Here is an 18,788-nt window from a genome sequence, read left to right on the forward strand (position 1 = left end):
CGTTGATTTGAAGCATTAACTTGTCCAAAATCGTTAAAGGACAAGGTTGATCGTTGATCTGAAGCATTGGCTTGGTTATTCGTTTTTATACGGGCTGTCGTTTTCCATTTGTGCAAGATAAACATTTGTTTTTGACAATTACTATCTTAATTAAATGTGTACGGCTGTACGCGTATCAACCCTTTTAGTCCTAGATCCTACACAATTTGACATTGCCCAAAGCCGGCATCATGCTTTTCTTATACGACTTTTGACATCTTTACGCTAAATTCGTTGGATGTGTACTGGTTTATATTTTTGTCTGCGAAAACATGTTTCACAAGTTCAGTTTTTGTCGTTGGTTGCAGTCATTTTTTTTATTGGTTGTAACTTTTATTAGAACATTGGTTTTCTCTTGATTTTTTCTTCAAATTTATTCATGACGAGACCTTTAGTTGTTTACAATAAGGTATGGGTTTTGCGCACTTTGCCCCTTAGCAATTTGCTTATACTGAGGTCACATTTTCGAATAATTGTCAATTAAAGTTTAAGTTAGATGAATTTAGCTGTTTTCCCCCCTTTTGTTTATATATATTACTACATTGTTATATTTGGTCATATTGCTCTTAACGTTTTTACATATTCATACATCATATAGCTTTCAAATGTTTGGGTTTGAACGTATCTAAATAAAGATCATATAAAAAAAAGAAGATGTGGTATGATTGCTAATGAGACAACTATATATCAACGAAAGACCAAAATTACACAGACATTAACAACTATTGGTCACCGTACGGCCTTCAACAATGAGCAAAGCCCATACCGCATAGTCAGATATAAAAGGCCCCGATAAGACAATGTAAAACAATTCAAACGAGAAAACCAACGGCATCGGTCTAGATTGTGGCTACCACAGAAAAACGATCAGACAAAATTGCCTTCTGTTATGTTTGCTTCAGAAATCCATTACCAACGTTAACAGAATCAGCAAAGGCAAAGATTTTTAAAATTACTAAATTATTAAATGCTCCATCATAAGGAACGTTGCTGGTTTTTCCAAGTGCTACACGGAAAGTTCCAAACTCTTTTTAAATTATTAACATAATTTTTTATCAGAAATCAAAGCCGGGCTTCAAAGTTATTGCGAAACTACCTTTTTTAGATGTGGCGTAAATCAAAAGTAGATATTAAAAAAATCTTTTAGAGTACATACAATCTAAGACTCTTTCATCTTGCAACAGTATAAAACCATGTGTTTCTTCTACACTTTAATCAAGTATTCCCCATTCTAAACTTAAAGACAATCTTCAAGTAAAGGGTCGTTCCTGCTTTGTTTCATAAAAAAAATGACCAACGTGAAATACAAGTATATCGGCTAAGGTAGGATAAATCTATAATAAGTGACATTATCAGGATGCTTGATTTTTAATATACAATATTTTTGTTCCGTTTGGAGGACGTGTTTTCAATAAACAATCGGCATTCCCATGGGAACAAACTGTCTTGCTGACTTGTTCCTATATATTTATATGAGGCTCTCTTCATACAGGAGCTTCTAAAATAAGTTTGCAGTATCCTTTTAATTTCCGCTATATAGATGATGTTCTTTCACCAAATAATTCAAAATTTACCTTTTCATGCGGAGATTGACTTAGTTTGGGAAAGTTTAAAAAGTAACATATAAAACGAAATAACTGAATCCAAGTAAAATTCAAAACCAAATGCTTTATCAGCTGTCTGGCGAGTTAACAAATTGCCGGTGAGCGTGGTCGGAGTTGTATTTAGAGGACGTCACAGCCTGAAGCCATGTATATATTCACTACAGTCACTATATATTTATATATAAATGACTTTAAAAAAAATCATACCTTGAACCTTTGTTTTTCTCTTATATACTCTTATTCATGTATTCTGTATTATATGTCAGTATTCTCAAGTAATTAGATTTTAAGAAGCCAAGTCAATATATGCACTATATATGCTTCACAAGGAATGTGTTTTTTTTATTTTAATTTTCATAAAAAAACATGCCAAATCATAGGAAATCAGTGGCGGATCCAGAAATTTTCATAAGTAGGGGCCCACTGACTGCCGACATAAGAGGGGGCCCGCTCCGTCAGTCACGCAGGGACGTATATAGAGGAATAGGTAACTTCTTAACAATCCTTGTTGCGATAAAAAAAATATGTAGAGAATCATTGGAGAAACCACACTGTACACCTTAAAACTTTAAAAGTTGTTAATGGATTTTAATGAAATAAAGATTTTCTTAAACTTAAATGATTCCTACATTGATAGAATTAATTTGGTTAATAATTTTCATGTCCTTCATGTAATTTGAATTATTTAAGAAAGGAGGGTAATTAATATAAGTCCTTGGTTCACGCTTTAGTGATTTTCCTATATAAGCAACCATTTTTTCCCCAAAAGGGGGAGCACGGGCCCCCTGCCACCCCCACCCCCCTAAATCCGCCTCTGGAAACAGTGGCGTAGCTAGGTCATTTTTACGTGTACGCCCGAACCTCGATAAGGGGCCTGAATGCCCAAGCGGTTCCAGGCAAAACAAATGCTGGACGTTGATAAGCAGGGAATAGCCTCCGGAAGTTTTAGAGTAATAGAGAATGTCATAAAATTCCTGTCATTAAAAACTCACAAATAACAACATTTGTAGATTCAATATACATTTTTTTTATGTTTAATCTATGTGTTTAAACTCTATTTAGAATGAATCTAATGACGGTCAATGGTTTAATTTGGAGTAAACGTCCAAACCATGCAGTTACCTTTAAAAACTATGATTAAAGGGATCCCTGGATTACCTTCAATCATTATCAAAACAGTATGCGTGGTTTTTCATTTAGGATTTTTTTTACTTTATGAAAACAAGATGGATCAATCGCAGAAAAAATTTCTCGACTTCTTCATGTTCTTTGGTAAAATGTTTTCATCTGAAATTGAACCTAGCAAAGCGATGGCTTCTGCATCTGTCAATCTGACGTAGCAACGTAACTAGATCTTACAAGTATTTGAAATCTTGCAATATGTTACTAAACAATGACCAGATTGTCTGACATTAATCATGCAAAAACTAAAAAAGGAACAAAAAAAATGGTTTCTTAAATTAACAGTGAAAAAAAAACTTCAAGGAAATTTAAGTACATTCGATGAAGGTTTAACAAAGTAATTGATATGTAATTAATTTTAACATAACACTGTAAATGCCAAAAAAAAATAATAAATAAACATAATTTGGGAAACTCATCATATATTTATTTCGTCAATATGCTCTGTATACTCGTTTGAGCATAAACAGTTTTTGTCTAGCTACCGTAAAATTTCACAAATGTTTGACAAAGTTATTTATATCTTAAAAACTAAAACAACGCAATGAACCTGCATGTACATAGTTATCATATTGGCACTGTCGACGAAATTTACGATGAAAATAGCTCGCTTTCGCGACATAACTGTCAATGGCTTGACAAAAAATAAAAACTACATATCGAATCTTAGCCGTCATAATGTATTGCTTAAAAAAATAAAAGGAGAGAGAGAGTATAGAATTAACGGTAGATTTAGAATTTGACAGAAATAATATGAAACTAATTTTCGTCACTTTTATTCGCAATTACAAGCCATTGAAGAGAGAATAAGAAGGATCAACTGTTAACCAATTCTTTTATTTTTATTTATACGAAAATATTTTTTAATTTTTTATTCAAGTGTACGCCCGGGCGTTTTGACGTCAACGTAGCTACGCGCATGGGAAATATCACATACAAATATTTTTTACCAGTATTCTCATGTAATTAGATCTTTTAAATTACGCACTCTGCTATTCAAATGATCCTACATAGCTATGGATTTTTCTTTTTTAATCCGTTTAATACTGAATAAATAAAAGTCATTTTTTTTTTATATTTTGAGGCAAAAATGTGTATGATAGATGTCGAAAGCGACCTGAAGTTGACCTCGTATGCATACCTACTTGAGAAGTGGGTGTGTCAGTCAAAATTGCCCGGATGTTAGGCGTGGTAATGGGCAAAACATGGCGACAGACGGGAAGATATCCGACACGGGTAACGGGGAAAATAACACAGAATTCGATTGCTTTGGTAAGAAAATGTTCATTTTATTCATATATAGGAATAATTTCTCTCTCACTTTACGTGTCATTCATTTTCAATTCCGGATACAATGCAGTGGCTGCTGAAACAGAAAGTCAGCTGATTAGCATAAAAACAATCGATATCCAATCTGTCAATAGGAATTTTCCTTTATTTACCGCATTAAACATGTAATATTTCTTCATTTAAATATTTTTAAGTCGAAATGTATTTAATTGCAATTAAATACGATAAAAATTAAATTATCAATTACATATCAGCTGATCCAGGTCCATGCATGTATGTTAACTAGTCGTTTACTTTTTTCGTGAGATATAATTGACCAAAATAAATAAATTGTTATTGAGTTTTGGGAGAATATTTTAAAACGAAATTAATAAGCTGAAAGGAAACAATTTTCCTGGATATTTTAAAAAGAAGATATCATGGTTTAAATATGGTTGGGTTAATTGTTTTGTTGGGGCTATAATATTGTGAGCAAGTCCTAAAAATTGGTAGGCCCCTATAGATACATGTACATGTAGCTATATAAAGCTGACCTTTGTGGCAGCTGTTAGATGACCAAGATAGTTTTTTGTATCATTTACATATACAGTTTTGTGATTTTTTTTCTTTCTCAAAATGAACAATTGTGCAAATTTCTATTAAAGTTGCAACATAATTTCTTAAAAAATGTATTGCAATATGGATACACATGTGTCTAAATCAAATTAGCAAATGCACTATTTGAACTGATTATGGATAGTTCAATTGTGTTATTGGAAAAAAAAATTGAACTAGTTATTAAATTTTCTCATACATGTTCATGATGTTACTCAAATCCCAAATATCTGATAAACATGGTCATGGTGGTAACAGATAATGTATTTATCTAAAATGTGAATTTTTGCTAAGTTTGCAATTATAATAAAAAAAATCAAAATATTCCTAGAAAAAATAAGTCTTTGTGTAACGATATGAAAGGTATATTAAATTGGAATTAAAGAAACTGATAAATAAAACTTCGCAAACAAGTTTGGTTCAAGAAATTGTGAAATATTAAATATATCCCCCAAATTTTATAAATAAGCTTTCAGTCTCCTCATAATTTTGTTTCACATAGGGATTTCATCAAATTTTTGAAAGATACAAAGGGGGTCTCATTGGGGGGTTCTAATCCCGGATCCCGCTTACTGTTTTGACAGATTCCTGTATCCCGCTTATGCAATGTACTTAAGCAACTCCTATTTTTTTGTAATTTCCCAAGTCCTGCTAGACTCTATTTCCCGTTTTTATGCCACAATAATTCAACTTTCACGTGTCACGCTTACTATAAATCAGCAATCCTGCGTCACGCTTAGATCCCAATGAGACCCACTACAAATGTATCTATTATGCAAAAATTCCTTATTGGATAAGTTACAAACAAAATGTTGAGAGTATTTACCAAAAAAAATGGATGTCATTTTTGTTACTCCTCTGACTCCTCTGACTAAGATTAAATGGAGAATAGTTGAGTTCCTCATACTCTAGTCAGAGATTGCTCTGGTGTCTCCAGGAGTCAGAGCAATCTTTAACTACAGATACTGATCATGTTGGGAACTTAGTCAGTGAGTGTTTTAGGTGTTGGTTACAAGATACTGATACAAAATGTACATGTATAAAAATAAGCGACTGCTTTCAAAAACACCAACTTCCAAAAAGGAAAAAGAATTCATGATAAAAATAAGGTCAAACAAACAAAATTTAAATAAAAAAATCTTCATTTTCCAAATGAGATAAGTTTTGAAATGTTCCTAGATTTATGTCCCTTTGAACACATTTGATTTTTGATAATACCTATACAATGTAAATAGATGGAACTTTTTCAGTGAATCACAGGTAAATAAAGACAATAAGTAAACATTATTATAACATATGCAATAAATGTAATAAAAAAATAAAGGCTAACCACAGTTTTATTTTTAGAAACTTGTTTTCCTTGATCCACAAGCAATTTGACAAATGTATGGTTTTATGTCGATACCTTTTGTATTTAAAAAAACAAGTGAAATAATCAACATGAATAAAAGAAGGTAGAAGTTCATGTAATTTTTGTTTTTTCAGGCTTTATTTGTCTTCATTGAAATCTAGGAGAGTATGAAGTGATGTCACAGGCTCTATTTTAAGGAATTCACCAGTCAAATTATTAAAATGTAGAACTTATTCATTGTTTTTTGGGGGCCTTTATAAGGAAATGAATACAAAATTCTTATCAAATAAAAAAATGAAAGATTTTTTTTTTATCTTGGAGGTTTGATAAAAAATTATGACATCATGGACATGATATGAATTTTGTCATGTTTGTACTGATTTGGTTATTCTTATTATTAATTCCAAGTTATTGTAATATCTGTTTAGATTTTTTTTTCAATATGATTAAATTCAAGCAGAAATTCTCCATTCTACTTACTGTTTCAATAACTCGTAAGTGAACAAATGAAATTTTAACCTTCAAATTTTTAAGGTATATTTAACAAGGACAAAACTCCCAATGTTCTGAAAATTTTTGTACAACAGAGAGTATAAGATAATTGATATCAGATCCTTGTTGTAAAGGAATCTTGGAAATAGGTTCTGTATTTAACTATTTGATAATTACTTTCATTGCTTTAGTGACTTAGTTTATATTACACATTACTTGTATGTAACAATATACATGACATTCATTTTTCGCTTTTACAAAAAGCCATATATTGTTACATTTAAAATGCAACATCTCTGGTAATGCGTTAAGATGTAAATACGAAAACATATAACCAAAAACACCTTAGAAATATTGTTAATCTACGCTTTGTCAAAACAATTATCCATATCAATTTATTTAGAAACATTGACCAGGCATGCGCCAGAAAGTAAACATCAGTACATTGATGGTTTTCTGTAAAAAAGGAGGGAAAAAGATTCTTTGCAATGTTAGGACTTAATTTTAATGTAAATAATGTTAATATTAATATGGCATATTTTTACCAGATCTATGAGTCAGCTGTTCAGTCTCCTTGGAGGCTTTAGTTATTATCTATCCCTGATTATTTTAAACATATTTATTTATAGTGGATTGGGAAACAAGTTTTGCAACTTTTATTTTTTCACTTTGCGGGTGTAAGTGCTGCCTTTTAGCGGCATTAGCCTACTCTTTTTTGGAAATCTAGGTGTCTTTAACGTGCAAGAGATTTGGCTCTCTCTTAACACGAGTCAACCATTTATCGTCCTCTTCCCAAGGACTATCATCGTTTTCTCAAGACCAATAACTTGCAACTGGTGTCTAGGGAGAGCCGAAAATTGAGTTCCTGAAATTTTTATCCCGAATGGGAATAGAACCAGGAACTTTTGTGTTAGTAGTCCGATGCACTAACCACTATACCACGGCTCTGATTAATTTGTATTTCCTTGTTGGTTATGGTTTATATTTATTTATTTTGCGAAGGCTATGGGGTAGATTAGCTTACTGTGTTTAATCCTCTCTGCTCTATAAATAATCAATTATATTTTTTATGAGGTTAAGTTGACTTTTATATAATTTTGTTTCAGATGGAGCTGATCAGAGCCTGAGAACTCAAGAAAGGTAAATACATGTATGATTCAATAGTGTTTAATGCAATGAAAAGGGTTCAGTTTTCTTGCTCTTATAATTGATGTGAACAAAAAGTAACTTAAACAGTTGTTGATTCTGCATTACATTTGTCAGCAAATACAATCTGCAATGGAAAACTGTTGGTTAGGAAACTCAGATAAAGGAAAAAAAAGAGTTATATTCAGTGTATTAATATATTTCACCTGAAAAAAATATTAAGAAAAAATAAATCATTGCTTATACATTTGAAATTCACTCAGGGTCCAAAAATTAGGGAAGACATTTAGGCTTGTTTGAAATATATGGGAAAAAAATAATATTGAAAATATATTTTTGAAATTTAACGTACATGTATAAAGTTCCTTAACATCCTTAGCTTAATTCAAGGTTAAAAAAGTATAGAGTACCACCATTTATGTGTAAACCCTTATAAAGATATAAACAAAGGATACTTAGATAAAACTTCATTGCATTTATTGCATACCTAAAATGTAAGTTAAAGGTACCAGTACTTCAGATCTCTCACGGTTAGTAGAGCCATTTTATATGTTATTTCAGGGTTAAAGATAGAAAATGAGGAAGTCTATGACACTTTTTCAATCATTTTATCAAGATAAGAAAAGTTTGAAGAACACTCAATAATCACATATAATAGTTTTTGACACGTAAAGCGATATAAATTGTTACATTTAAATAAGGTAGTCTAACAATTGACTGGTTAAGATATCAATACGATTTAAATATTCGACTACGATAACGGTATAGACTCAAAAGATTAAATTGATAGCGGACAACGTTCAGGTGGTCAGTGTATTTATAGGGAAAAGGTGATATATTTGACTAGACATTTTAATATATATAATTATTGAATATTGATCTTAATTTAAAAAGTGATAAGTAGGGGTTGATTACATTTTCATTTCAAATACTAAAAAAATTGTATCAAAGAAGTTTCATTCCTATCATAATTTGTAAATTCAGAAAGTAATCATTGAACATTGTTTAATAATTTCCTGCAATGATAAAATGATAAAATGAAACTTTTCTTCAAACAAATAGACAGTGGGTTTGAAATAGTAAAATATTTTGAAATGGAAAATTTGACTCCAAAAATGTAAGTGCTTGAAATTTTATTCCTTTTCTACTCCAATTTAATTAGCTTTTAGTTATGTTATGACAACAATTACATGGTAAATTACCTCTAACCAAAACTCAAACCAGCATTGAATAGAAAGACAGACACACTGTTTCAATATAATATTTTTATGCTGTTGATTCATATACATGCATATATTTTTTGAAGGCATTTTTTTGGGATCGAGAAAAATGGTATTTAGATTATACCAGTAAATTCACATAATTGGTATCCTCAAGAATATAATGAATCAACAGTAGTAAATTGATAAATTTTATGAATTAGTGTTTAGAAGCATTCTTAAGAAGTTATTTCATAAAAGAACATAGAGATATGCAACTACAGCAACCTAATAAGACAACAAATGTTAAAACTTGTGGTATAAATGTCAGTGAGAAGGCATTCCAACTACAAAAAAGACTTCAAGAGGGGAAACATAAATCAGAGTTAGAGGGGTTCATACAAACCTCCTCTTGAAAAAAAATAAGCACTGTTAAAGTCAACATTCTGTTTGAATTGTAACTGTTAAAGTGGAGCATGATTGTTTCAACCCCCCTTAAAATTTCTGGCTACGGGTCTGAAGAAAAGAAATAAATAGAATTGAAGGTCATTTTGTTTGTCTATTTCCTTCAAAACCTTGCATCATTGATGAAACTCAGAAATGAAGATTCAATGTTTCTTAATATTAATATTGCTTGCAAAAAAATCATTTTCTGTTTTTCAGTTCCTTGTCAATAAACAGATATAATGAGTTATTTGATGAGTATGAAGCAATTCAGGTCACCATTAAACAAGAATATGATGACAGTTCAGATCAGGTAAGATTACATGTCAAACAAGAGGCTGCTGCTTTCTATTTGAGGTTTAACATCACATATGGTATCCGTCTTCAGCAACTTTAAAAAAAGCTCTCCTCTAAAATCTGTTACCAGTAACTTAAAAAAACCTTCTCCTCTAAAATCTATTAAGGATCGATTGAAACTTGTCTTCTATCCAAACTTTCATCTTTACTCTTTAGGATTATTTAAAACTTAACATACATGTATGTGGCCATAAAAATATTTCTTTTTTATTTTAAATAAAGGGTAATACATGTATAAAATTTGACACATGCAATCTTTCATGTTTCAGTTGTCAGTTTTTGGATAGGTCTTTAATGAAATTCAATTAACGCAGCAGTCGATACATGTTTGTGTGTCAAATCTTGATATTACATAACACCTAACAGAATGTTCAATTCTTCTGTACAACTTTTCAGTCAGTTGAGGCCCAATATAATGGTGTCTAGGTACATCGTTTTAATTCCAAGTATCTGATGATGTAGTTGATCCATCAACAAAATAGATATTACCATAGTTGTAATACCCTTTAGATCTATTCTGTAACCATTATGAAAAGCGTTGTTAAAACTCCAAATTGGACCATTTTTGGGATACGATTGCTGTCAAGCAATCTGTAGACTTTTACCATTGACCCTATGACACACTCCCCCACGTCATTCGTTTTATTCTAAACATTTGGCAACATCTCAGATTCTTATGATTGTCTTGCTTTAAAAGGTAAAAACAAGCAAAACAATTGAACATAAACAACTTTCCTGTAATGTTTTACTGATAATCTTCATGTGTGATATTTTCCTGGACTTATATGCGTGTTTTTAACAATACGGAAAATCAGAATTAAACAGTATTTATATTTAGTGTTTTTATAAATTTAGAAACACGTCAGAGGGAATTCCCAAATTTTGATAACTTGCGAGAGTTCTCTGAAAGCCGATCGATAATTCTATTTCTGTCACAAGAACTGAAGTGGAGTATTTCTATATTTTACCGTTATGAAACTGATATTTGATACTGTACTCTCATAAAGAAATGGAGAACCATTCATCATATCATTTAATAAACGTTCTTGTTCCAAATCGCAAGTCGCGGTTTGTTTATGTATTAAATTCTCCCTCGCCCTGCTCGTCCGAATTTAAAGTATTTCTACTCTAAATTCAATTAGGCTTTAAACAAAACAAACACATAAATAGAGTTAGTTGCTCGCAGTAACATTATTATCTTCTCTTGCGATACAAATTTTATTTCACTCTATAATACAAGTTTCTTCGATACAAACAACATAATATAAATACATGTAATAAACATAGCAGCCATTAATGTGACTAACTTCGTACTATACGACCTAACTGCGAGCACCTTCGATACTAATACATTTAAATGCCAAACTTTATATAGTACCCCACCCGTAGAAACCGCCAAAACTTTTCTCGTGCTTTGTACACGTAACATCAGACTTTATAAATAGTACATACTCCTGCAGAACAAGTTCTAAAACTAGTTACACTAATTCCCATCTATATATAATAACTACAAATACCTAAAGGGAAAACCCCAATTTCAAACGAAATGAAATATATTTAATGTCCATGCGTGGTCTCACTAATTAGAGACAAAAAGAATTGTAGAGACAAAAAGCGTCAAGAAGCGACAAGAAGAATAATATTAGCAACAAGAAACTATTTAGCGACAAGAAAACATTTTTTTTATTTATATTACTTATTCGAAATAAATATTAAAAAAAATATGCAAAAGAAAACAATTTCAACGACAGGAAAGTTAATTTTGATAGGTGGAAAATGAAACTTGTAAATCTAATTCAGTTGCTACATTTATTTACATGATATTTTATAAGGTATCACAGGAAGTATATTTTGTCTTTTTATTTGTTTTTAAAACCATTTTTGTACAATATATAATTAACTTGCAAAATGTATTATTTGTGCATAATTGTCCACAAAATACATACACAAATTGTGAAATACAAATTAAGAATTGAAATCAAACAAGAGGAAAACATAATTAAAATGTGAATATTTTTCATAATTTTATTTAGTGTATTGTCGCATTTAACGATATTTATCATGTTTATGCATATAGATTGAAGATTAAAGGAAACTGATGACAATCTTGAGTTTTCAACAGGTGTTCACTATTCGGTACAATAATTTTATATTTTGGTGCGTGTAATTGATGAAGGTGTTAATGGATGTTATTGTTGCAATAAAACAAAGGACACGCACCTAGTTAATCTCATTTGTTGCTCTTAATTGTGTATTACCTTAGAGTGAAGCCACAGCTAATGTTGGTCCTATCAGGAAAAAATAATTGTACAGTTAGAAAGGAAATAATATTTCATGTTTTTGTTTTATTAAATCCTTCAAAAGGAAGGTGACAAATCTTTGTTTTTATTTTCATTTCATAGCGTTTACATTTCCTTTGCTCTTACACATGTTTAATTTCTACATCTGTCAATATGATAATAAAAAGTACACAATCTCTTCATCGAATTTTTTTTATTTCTTCATCTTTCAATATAATCCTAAAAAATATTTTAATGTATGTGATAACAAAATGTATTCTTGTCGCTAAATAGCTTCTTGTTGCTTTTTAATTTGTCACTTATTATTTTTCTTCTTGTCGCTTCTTGACGCTTTTTTCGCTAATTAGTGAGACCCCACATGCGTGTAGTTTTCCTGATTTCAAGGGGTATCAGATTGAGTGATTCCCCGCTTCATTGATTAATTTGAAACTCATGGGATTCTTTCTATGTCTGTCTGCATAAGGAGGGCTATTGTTGTTACATAATTTTAAATCACATGCATAATTTAAAATTAAAATAAATGTTTCATCGTAAAAATTACCTATAACACCCCTTCAGCAGAAATGGAATCTTCCATGTTATCGTTTCGAGTTGTCTACCTTTTCGAAGTATTCGTCAAGAAGAATTAACTCGTTAATGCCGGTAAACGTCGTATTATATTAAGAACGATCTCAATGTAAACAGAGGAGTGTGTACGGAAAGGAGTCATGCCCTCTGACCCAAAGGAACTTCAAGAATTAAAGAGTAAGAAATGGGGTTCCTCCTAAACTGGTCCGCCGTTCTATATATAGCTTCGCACCGAATTGTTAGTGTAGCGATAAGTGAACACAATAGGGGTCCAGTTTAGGGTTCCGCCTAGAATTACGGTGATAAGATACGGAAGCAAGTTAACTCTTACCACGGCATTGGAACCAAAAAAGTTAACTTGTACTACTGGGAAGTCGTAACATTCAGAAAAATATATAAAAAATATGATGTTTTATGGGTTTCTGTTTGTAAACTTAATAGAAATAAAGTTGAATTACTTGAATTTTACACAGGAGTTAAATGAAAACTTAGACAAAAATAAAGAATGTTTTAAAGCATTAATGTTTTAACTGATCTTTCAAACTAGAACATAGGCGGATCCAGCCCCCCTTTTTTTGTGGAAATAATTTGGTTGATAATAAAGGGAATCATTGAAGCATGACTGGAGCGGGCCCCCTCTTAGGTCAGTCAGCGGGCTCCCCCTTAGGAAAAGTTCTGGATCCGCCACTGTAGAACTTAATCCAGAGGAAAGTTAAAACATTGCTTTAACTGTACCTTATTAAAATTGAACATGTTGAATATATGTTTATATCCAATTTAAGTTAATTAAAGCTGTAATCCATGATCAAAAATTGAATGCTATGTTCACAATTGTTGAAAGCCATGTGCTTTTTTTGCGGGGAAAATGCGGACCCCCTTAACAAGAATCAGTTAAATTTCATTGTTACATTTATTTATAGACTAAAAATTATTTTGGCAATCATTTTGACTAACTGCTAAGATTTAATTATTCATGAAAAATTTTCTTCGGGTGAAACTGTATATACCTTAATTATCTACATCTGCCACAGTATTTTCTATCCAATATACAAGGAACATAAGCTACAAATTGGTCATTGTACTTTCAAATTATATACATTTTACAGACTTGAGAGGTATTGGGTGAAAGTAACGTATATCATGTATATTCATCATTTAACACCATTTGAATGCATTTAAATAAGTTGGTACGATTTAGCAATGGTACGAGTTTGCATTGGTACAAGGTTTTTTTTAATGGTACGAGTTTGCAATGGTACAGGATAACTATAATTCGATAAACACAATAAGTACATGGCTCATACACTTGTAACGGGGATTGGCTATTCTTTAAGTTGAGTGATTATTCAGATTGTTACATTTTGCATGTGCAGTTGAATTAGTTTAGAGAATATTACTATCCAGCTGTACCAAGGTTACCGGCCAAAAATGCTTGAGACTCGCGCATGTTCATGCTTTTTTTGCAACAGTATTCTTGGATCTATTTCTTTCCTCTTTGATCTTTTGAATTTTGGCCAAATCTCATGCATTTGTTTAATGAAAATTTGGCAGAACTGCTATACATGTGTCAAAGAAAACTATGGCAATCGTATCCCTCAGAGCATTCTGCTCTTTGATTCAGTAGTGCAGTGTACAATATCCAAGATTAGGACAAGTACATTTTAATCGTTTAGTTTCAGCAGTTTGATGCATGAACCTCTGCTGTCTTCTATATGTTCACAACAAGCTTCTTGAGGCCTATAGTCATATTGCGTAGTCTCGAAGAAGTTGAGTAAGGACTTATTATTGCTAATTCTGATCCAAGTTCAAACCTTTCCAGTTTAAAAACTTATTGATATATGTCAATCTTTTTACTATGATAGGAATAAGCATCTTTGGACAACTGACTTTGTCCTATTATAGAGGCTATATAACCCATTCTTTTATTCATTTGCTTTGGAATTTTTAACTTCATTTATTTCTGAGTTGATAACTTACATACCAAGTCCAAGTAACCTACAATATAAAAGTTGATGTAAAATTACTTATATGGGAGTATCACAAAAGGTCACTCTGACCTATATTTTATGCTTCATTTATATTCAATTTATCTATCAATAGAATCTTTCTTACAGCCATACAAGCAAAAAGATATAAATATTCATGAAATACAATGTAGAGAATAAGTTTGTCACTTTGAACTGTGTATCGGGTGGCATCATCCGACATACCTATATACCGTTACCTACACCCTAACCTTCCTCGGTTGCCACCTATAACATTAGTTATTAAAACCATTAGAATATTTCTCCTTTAGCCCTGTTTCTTAGTGGATGAGTTCCTGTCTTTACTATATATGATGAATACTTTTAAAATCTTAGCTACAGATAGTTTTTATAGCATTCAACAGGCGTGATGTCATTTTAGACATGCTTATAGTTTGAGACTGAAAATTCTTCATTTTTTTGTTATGCAAATTCTTTTTATGCATCTGAGGGTCACTTAATGTCAGATGTGATATAAAAAAACCCACGACTGGTGAATTTTGTATCTTTTTGATCTTGTTAATTTTGCTGTTGAAATTATGTGAGTTTAAAATCACAAGGTGGAACAAATTTAATCTTAATTTTTACCAGTATTTGCATTACTTCATGGACTCAGAGCCAATCTAAATGTACAATGATATTGTGTATTTGGGCATGCAATAAGTCAAACAAATTTTGATAGCCATTTGCAAGTCTACTACTGTATACACATGCTTCCTTTCAAAGACTGATGGTCTTTTGATCCAGGTAGCTATGTTTCCCAGTTTACATCTAGTCCGTGATTAAGTTAATCCATGGTATTCTGTAAGGATTTGTTTTATCTCTGGGCTGTCGTCTTGTTTATTAAAAAAATAATCTGAAAGTTTCATAGGCCAAAGTTTGATATACTGATGTAAGAACTTGGGCCTTTGAATAAATTTTCCTTGATGTTGAAAATTGACAATTAATTCAAAATTAATTGACCTTCCCAGTGATAATTAAATTAACCTGGTATATCTGTCAAGTTGATTAAAAATTTACCAAACATATTGACTTAGAGAGGATTGAAGTGTTCACATTTGTTAGGTTTAGGCATTAGAATAACAAATGTTTCTTTAGCCTAGATCTTAACCATCGAAATAATAAGGTTACGTAAAGCAAACAGTGGGCCATTTTTTTTTTATAGATATATAGAATTGTTATTTCAGTAATGGATTTCAGATTAGCCATAAAGGAGCAAACATCTTGTTCCTCTTCATAACTAATAGACTTTTTTCTCTGAGTCCTTCTCAAGATTTTTTACAATTATTATTTTCCCACAATAAGTGGAGGCATCATCAAACAAGCCTTAATTTTGAAAAGATGTTAAAAAAATTAGTAATTTGAAAGAAATGAATTTATAAGTGTTAATTTTGTTGTCCTTGAATTATATGCATATTTTGAACATTTTGTCAATCAAGGGGACTAAAAGAACCATCAAGTTTAAATTAAGAACTGAAAAGAAAAAAATGGCTTAAATTTGCTGAGTCAGCATAGTGACCAGAAAAGCTTTTTGAGGGCCGGTGTAGTTTGGGTGTCATGTGTTGACTGACACAAGTTCTATGTTAAATCTTCATTTGACATGAAAACAAACAAAGCTTTTAATGGAGAGAGGTGATTAGGGCTTGTTATGATAGATAGAGATAGTCCCTAAATAAACAACAGGTATCCTCTGTACATTTGCAACTTAACAGATTACAAGTTGATATATATGACTTTCAGATTTTTTTTTTACTTTCTATGAGTGATTTGAGCTAATCTGTGATTTATGAGTATTAGTCTCCCAGTTTACATCACATCTCCTTAATTCGTTTTACAATAGTAATTTTTTTTTACTATGGATACATTTATTTTCATGAATTTTTTAGTTCAAGAATTTGCAAAAGTCAGCCAAAAACCTGACAAAAAAAATGATACTCTTTAAAATTTAATTTGTGGTTCACCAAAATAAGAAAAAAACATATTTCCACTAAATAATAAATAATCCATAGTAATTTTTAAAAGCTGGTGAATTGAATTTGCAAAATAAGAACTTCTACATATAACATATAGGAACAGAATATTGGTAATCTATCAACAAAAAATTTTCTTCTATTTTGTGAAAATTAGAGAGAACCTAAATGACAAGGTTAATGTTAAAAATTATGAACTTTTTGTTTGTTTCTCTCATGTTTAAATATGGTCTTTACATTGTCACATTTGTTATCAAAATTTTTGAATAAAGTTCAATGGGACAAATTAGTCTTGACGGCATTAGTATTATTATGGTTCCCTGAGAACAAAAAAACCAACACAAAGGAGTATGTTCAATAAGGTACTGAAATGGCCCCCTTTTTTAGCGTAAATTTCAAATTCGGATTTATCGACCAATATCACGATAAATTATAGCTAATACATTGACTAGCTAGGATATAAACCATTTTGTTGAAAATTTTACGTTTCAGCGTTTCATTATGACATCACAAGTTGTACTCATATTGATTTTTCACGAAAAAATCAATGAAAATGGGTAAATTTCCGTAGATTATTGGACAGGAAACATAGAGCGCATACGTCGACAACAAAGATCTTTTAAAATAATGTGTGTGAAGACATTTCACATGTCTCATTTGAACCTTAAGCTTGTCGATGCCTGCACTCTATGTTTCCTGGTCCTTTATTTGGTTGAAATATAGCTGATTTTGTCAAATTTCACCAAAATCCCTAATCTTGACCTTTTTGGGATGTAAAAATCAATGTGTTAGAATTAAACTTTGACAAAAACAGTTCTGTTAAACTTTCTATCATGCCTTTAAGGCAACTTAAAACATTTATTGTCTTGTAACTATGAACTTTATAATTGGGGCCAAATATGGCCCTTACGGAACTTACTCCTTTACTTAAGATTTGTTATAACTTCCACGTTCTAATGTATCTTGTTGTGTATAAATAGTCACTATCAAGATTTGTATAATTAGGCCTGAGGACCTTGGGTCTTTATTGTAGGATGGCCCATTTTGGAAATGATTCTATTGACATTGAATCTCATTATATGGTATTTTGATGAGAACAAGTGGGCAGATATATTTGCTTCATTGTAAAATGACCTGTGAGCCTTAATTTCTACACAGATTTGAAGAAAATAAATATCTAAAGTGGTATTATCTTAAATTGCCTTTGTTGAGGAAATGGGTGGTGCTAGAAACAGAATTGTAAGAAATAAAGAAATACAATAAAAAGTAATCATATTTTGTCATCAAAAACTTATTATCGGCCATCAATATATAAAGTCATGATAGATTTGTATGTACAGATTATATAAACAGTTTTATGTCAAGTGGCCACACCCTAACGTCTTGAGGCAAACACACAGTTATTATATTTAATAACGTAAATACACTGAAGTTAATGTGAAGAAAATGTTTTCGTTTTATCTGTTGATAATATATTTATATATATAGTTATTAATATTTGACTCTCTGATATGGGACTTAAAATCTTTTTGTGAAGAGCAAATTTTTTAATTTGGATTATCAGTTAATTGCTTTGTACGTCAGGATAATTTAAGAAAATTGAGCAGGTAGGTTAAGACTTTTAGAATAATCAAATAAATTGCATGCTTTTTATAAAAGTTATGTGAATGTGTTCCATAATCGGCTTAAGCTTGGCTGTTTCAAATTTGAAGTTGGTCAGCATAGTCAGTAGAATTTCTGAACTAATAAATTGTTTATTGCATTACTGGAAAAGGGACAATTACTGCTTTTGAAAATCATAAATTAAGCAAAAGCTGCTAAAAAATGGATTATTATTTGTTTAGGGGCCAGCTGAAGGACACCTCTGGGAGCGGGAGTTTCTAGCTGCATAAAAGACCCATTGGTGGCCTTCGGCTGTTGTCTGCTTTATGGTCGGGTTGTTGTCTGCTCTATGGTCTGGTTGTTGTCTGCTCTATGGTCAAGTTGTTGTCTCTTTGACACATTCCCTATTTCCATTCTCAATTTTATTTATTTTTGAAATCATGAATATATAATCAATGATTGAATAAACACTCATGGCTAATTATAATGCAATGGGTATACTTCACAATGGTTCTCCATATTGTCAAAAGAATGATGAAATAATTGGATCCATAGATTCTTAGGTTATAATAGCATCAATTAGATTAGTTACTAACAGTTTTGGGTCCAAGCTTTATAGTTGAACAT

The 18,788-nt window shown here is 31.2% G+C and overlaps 1 protein-coding gene across 2 annotated transcripts in view; it reads left to right on the forward strand.

Moving 5' to 3' along the window:
- Positions 1 to 3,972: 3,972 nt before the first annotated feature.
- The window catches only part of LOC134696016 (Krueppel-like factor 6), a 54,342-nt gene continuing 39,526 nt past the window's right edge, over positions 3,973 to 18,788 (forward strand). For both annotated transcript variants that reach the window (XR_010102885.1, XM_063557548.1), the window contains exons 1-3: positions 3,973 to 4,097; positions 7,659 to 7,692; positions 9,561 to 9,654. Coding sequence is in view for 1 of the 2 variants with exons in the window: in XM_063557548.1 (XP_063413618.1) it covers positions 4,031 to 4,097; positions 7,659 to 7,692; positions 9,561 to 9,654 (195 nt within the window). In the remaining variant the exon portion in view is untranslated. The remainder of the gene's footprint in view (positions 4,098 to 7,658; positions 7,693 to 9,560; positions 9,655 to 18,788) is intronic.

The sequence above is a fragment of the Mytilus trossulus genome, chromosome 14, assembly GCF_036588685.1.
Source record: "Mytilus trossulus isolate FHL-02 chromosome 14, PNRI_Mtr1.1.1.hap1, whole genome shotgun sequence".
NCBI classification, from domain to species: domain Eukaryota; kingdom Metazoa; phylum Mollusca; class Bivalvia; order Mytilida; family Mytilidae; genus Mytilus; species Mytilus trossulus.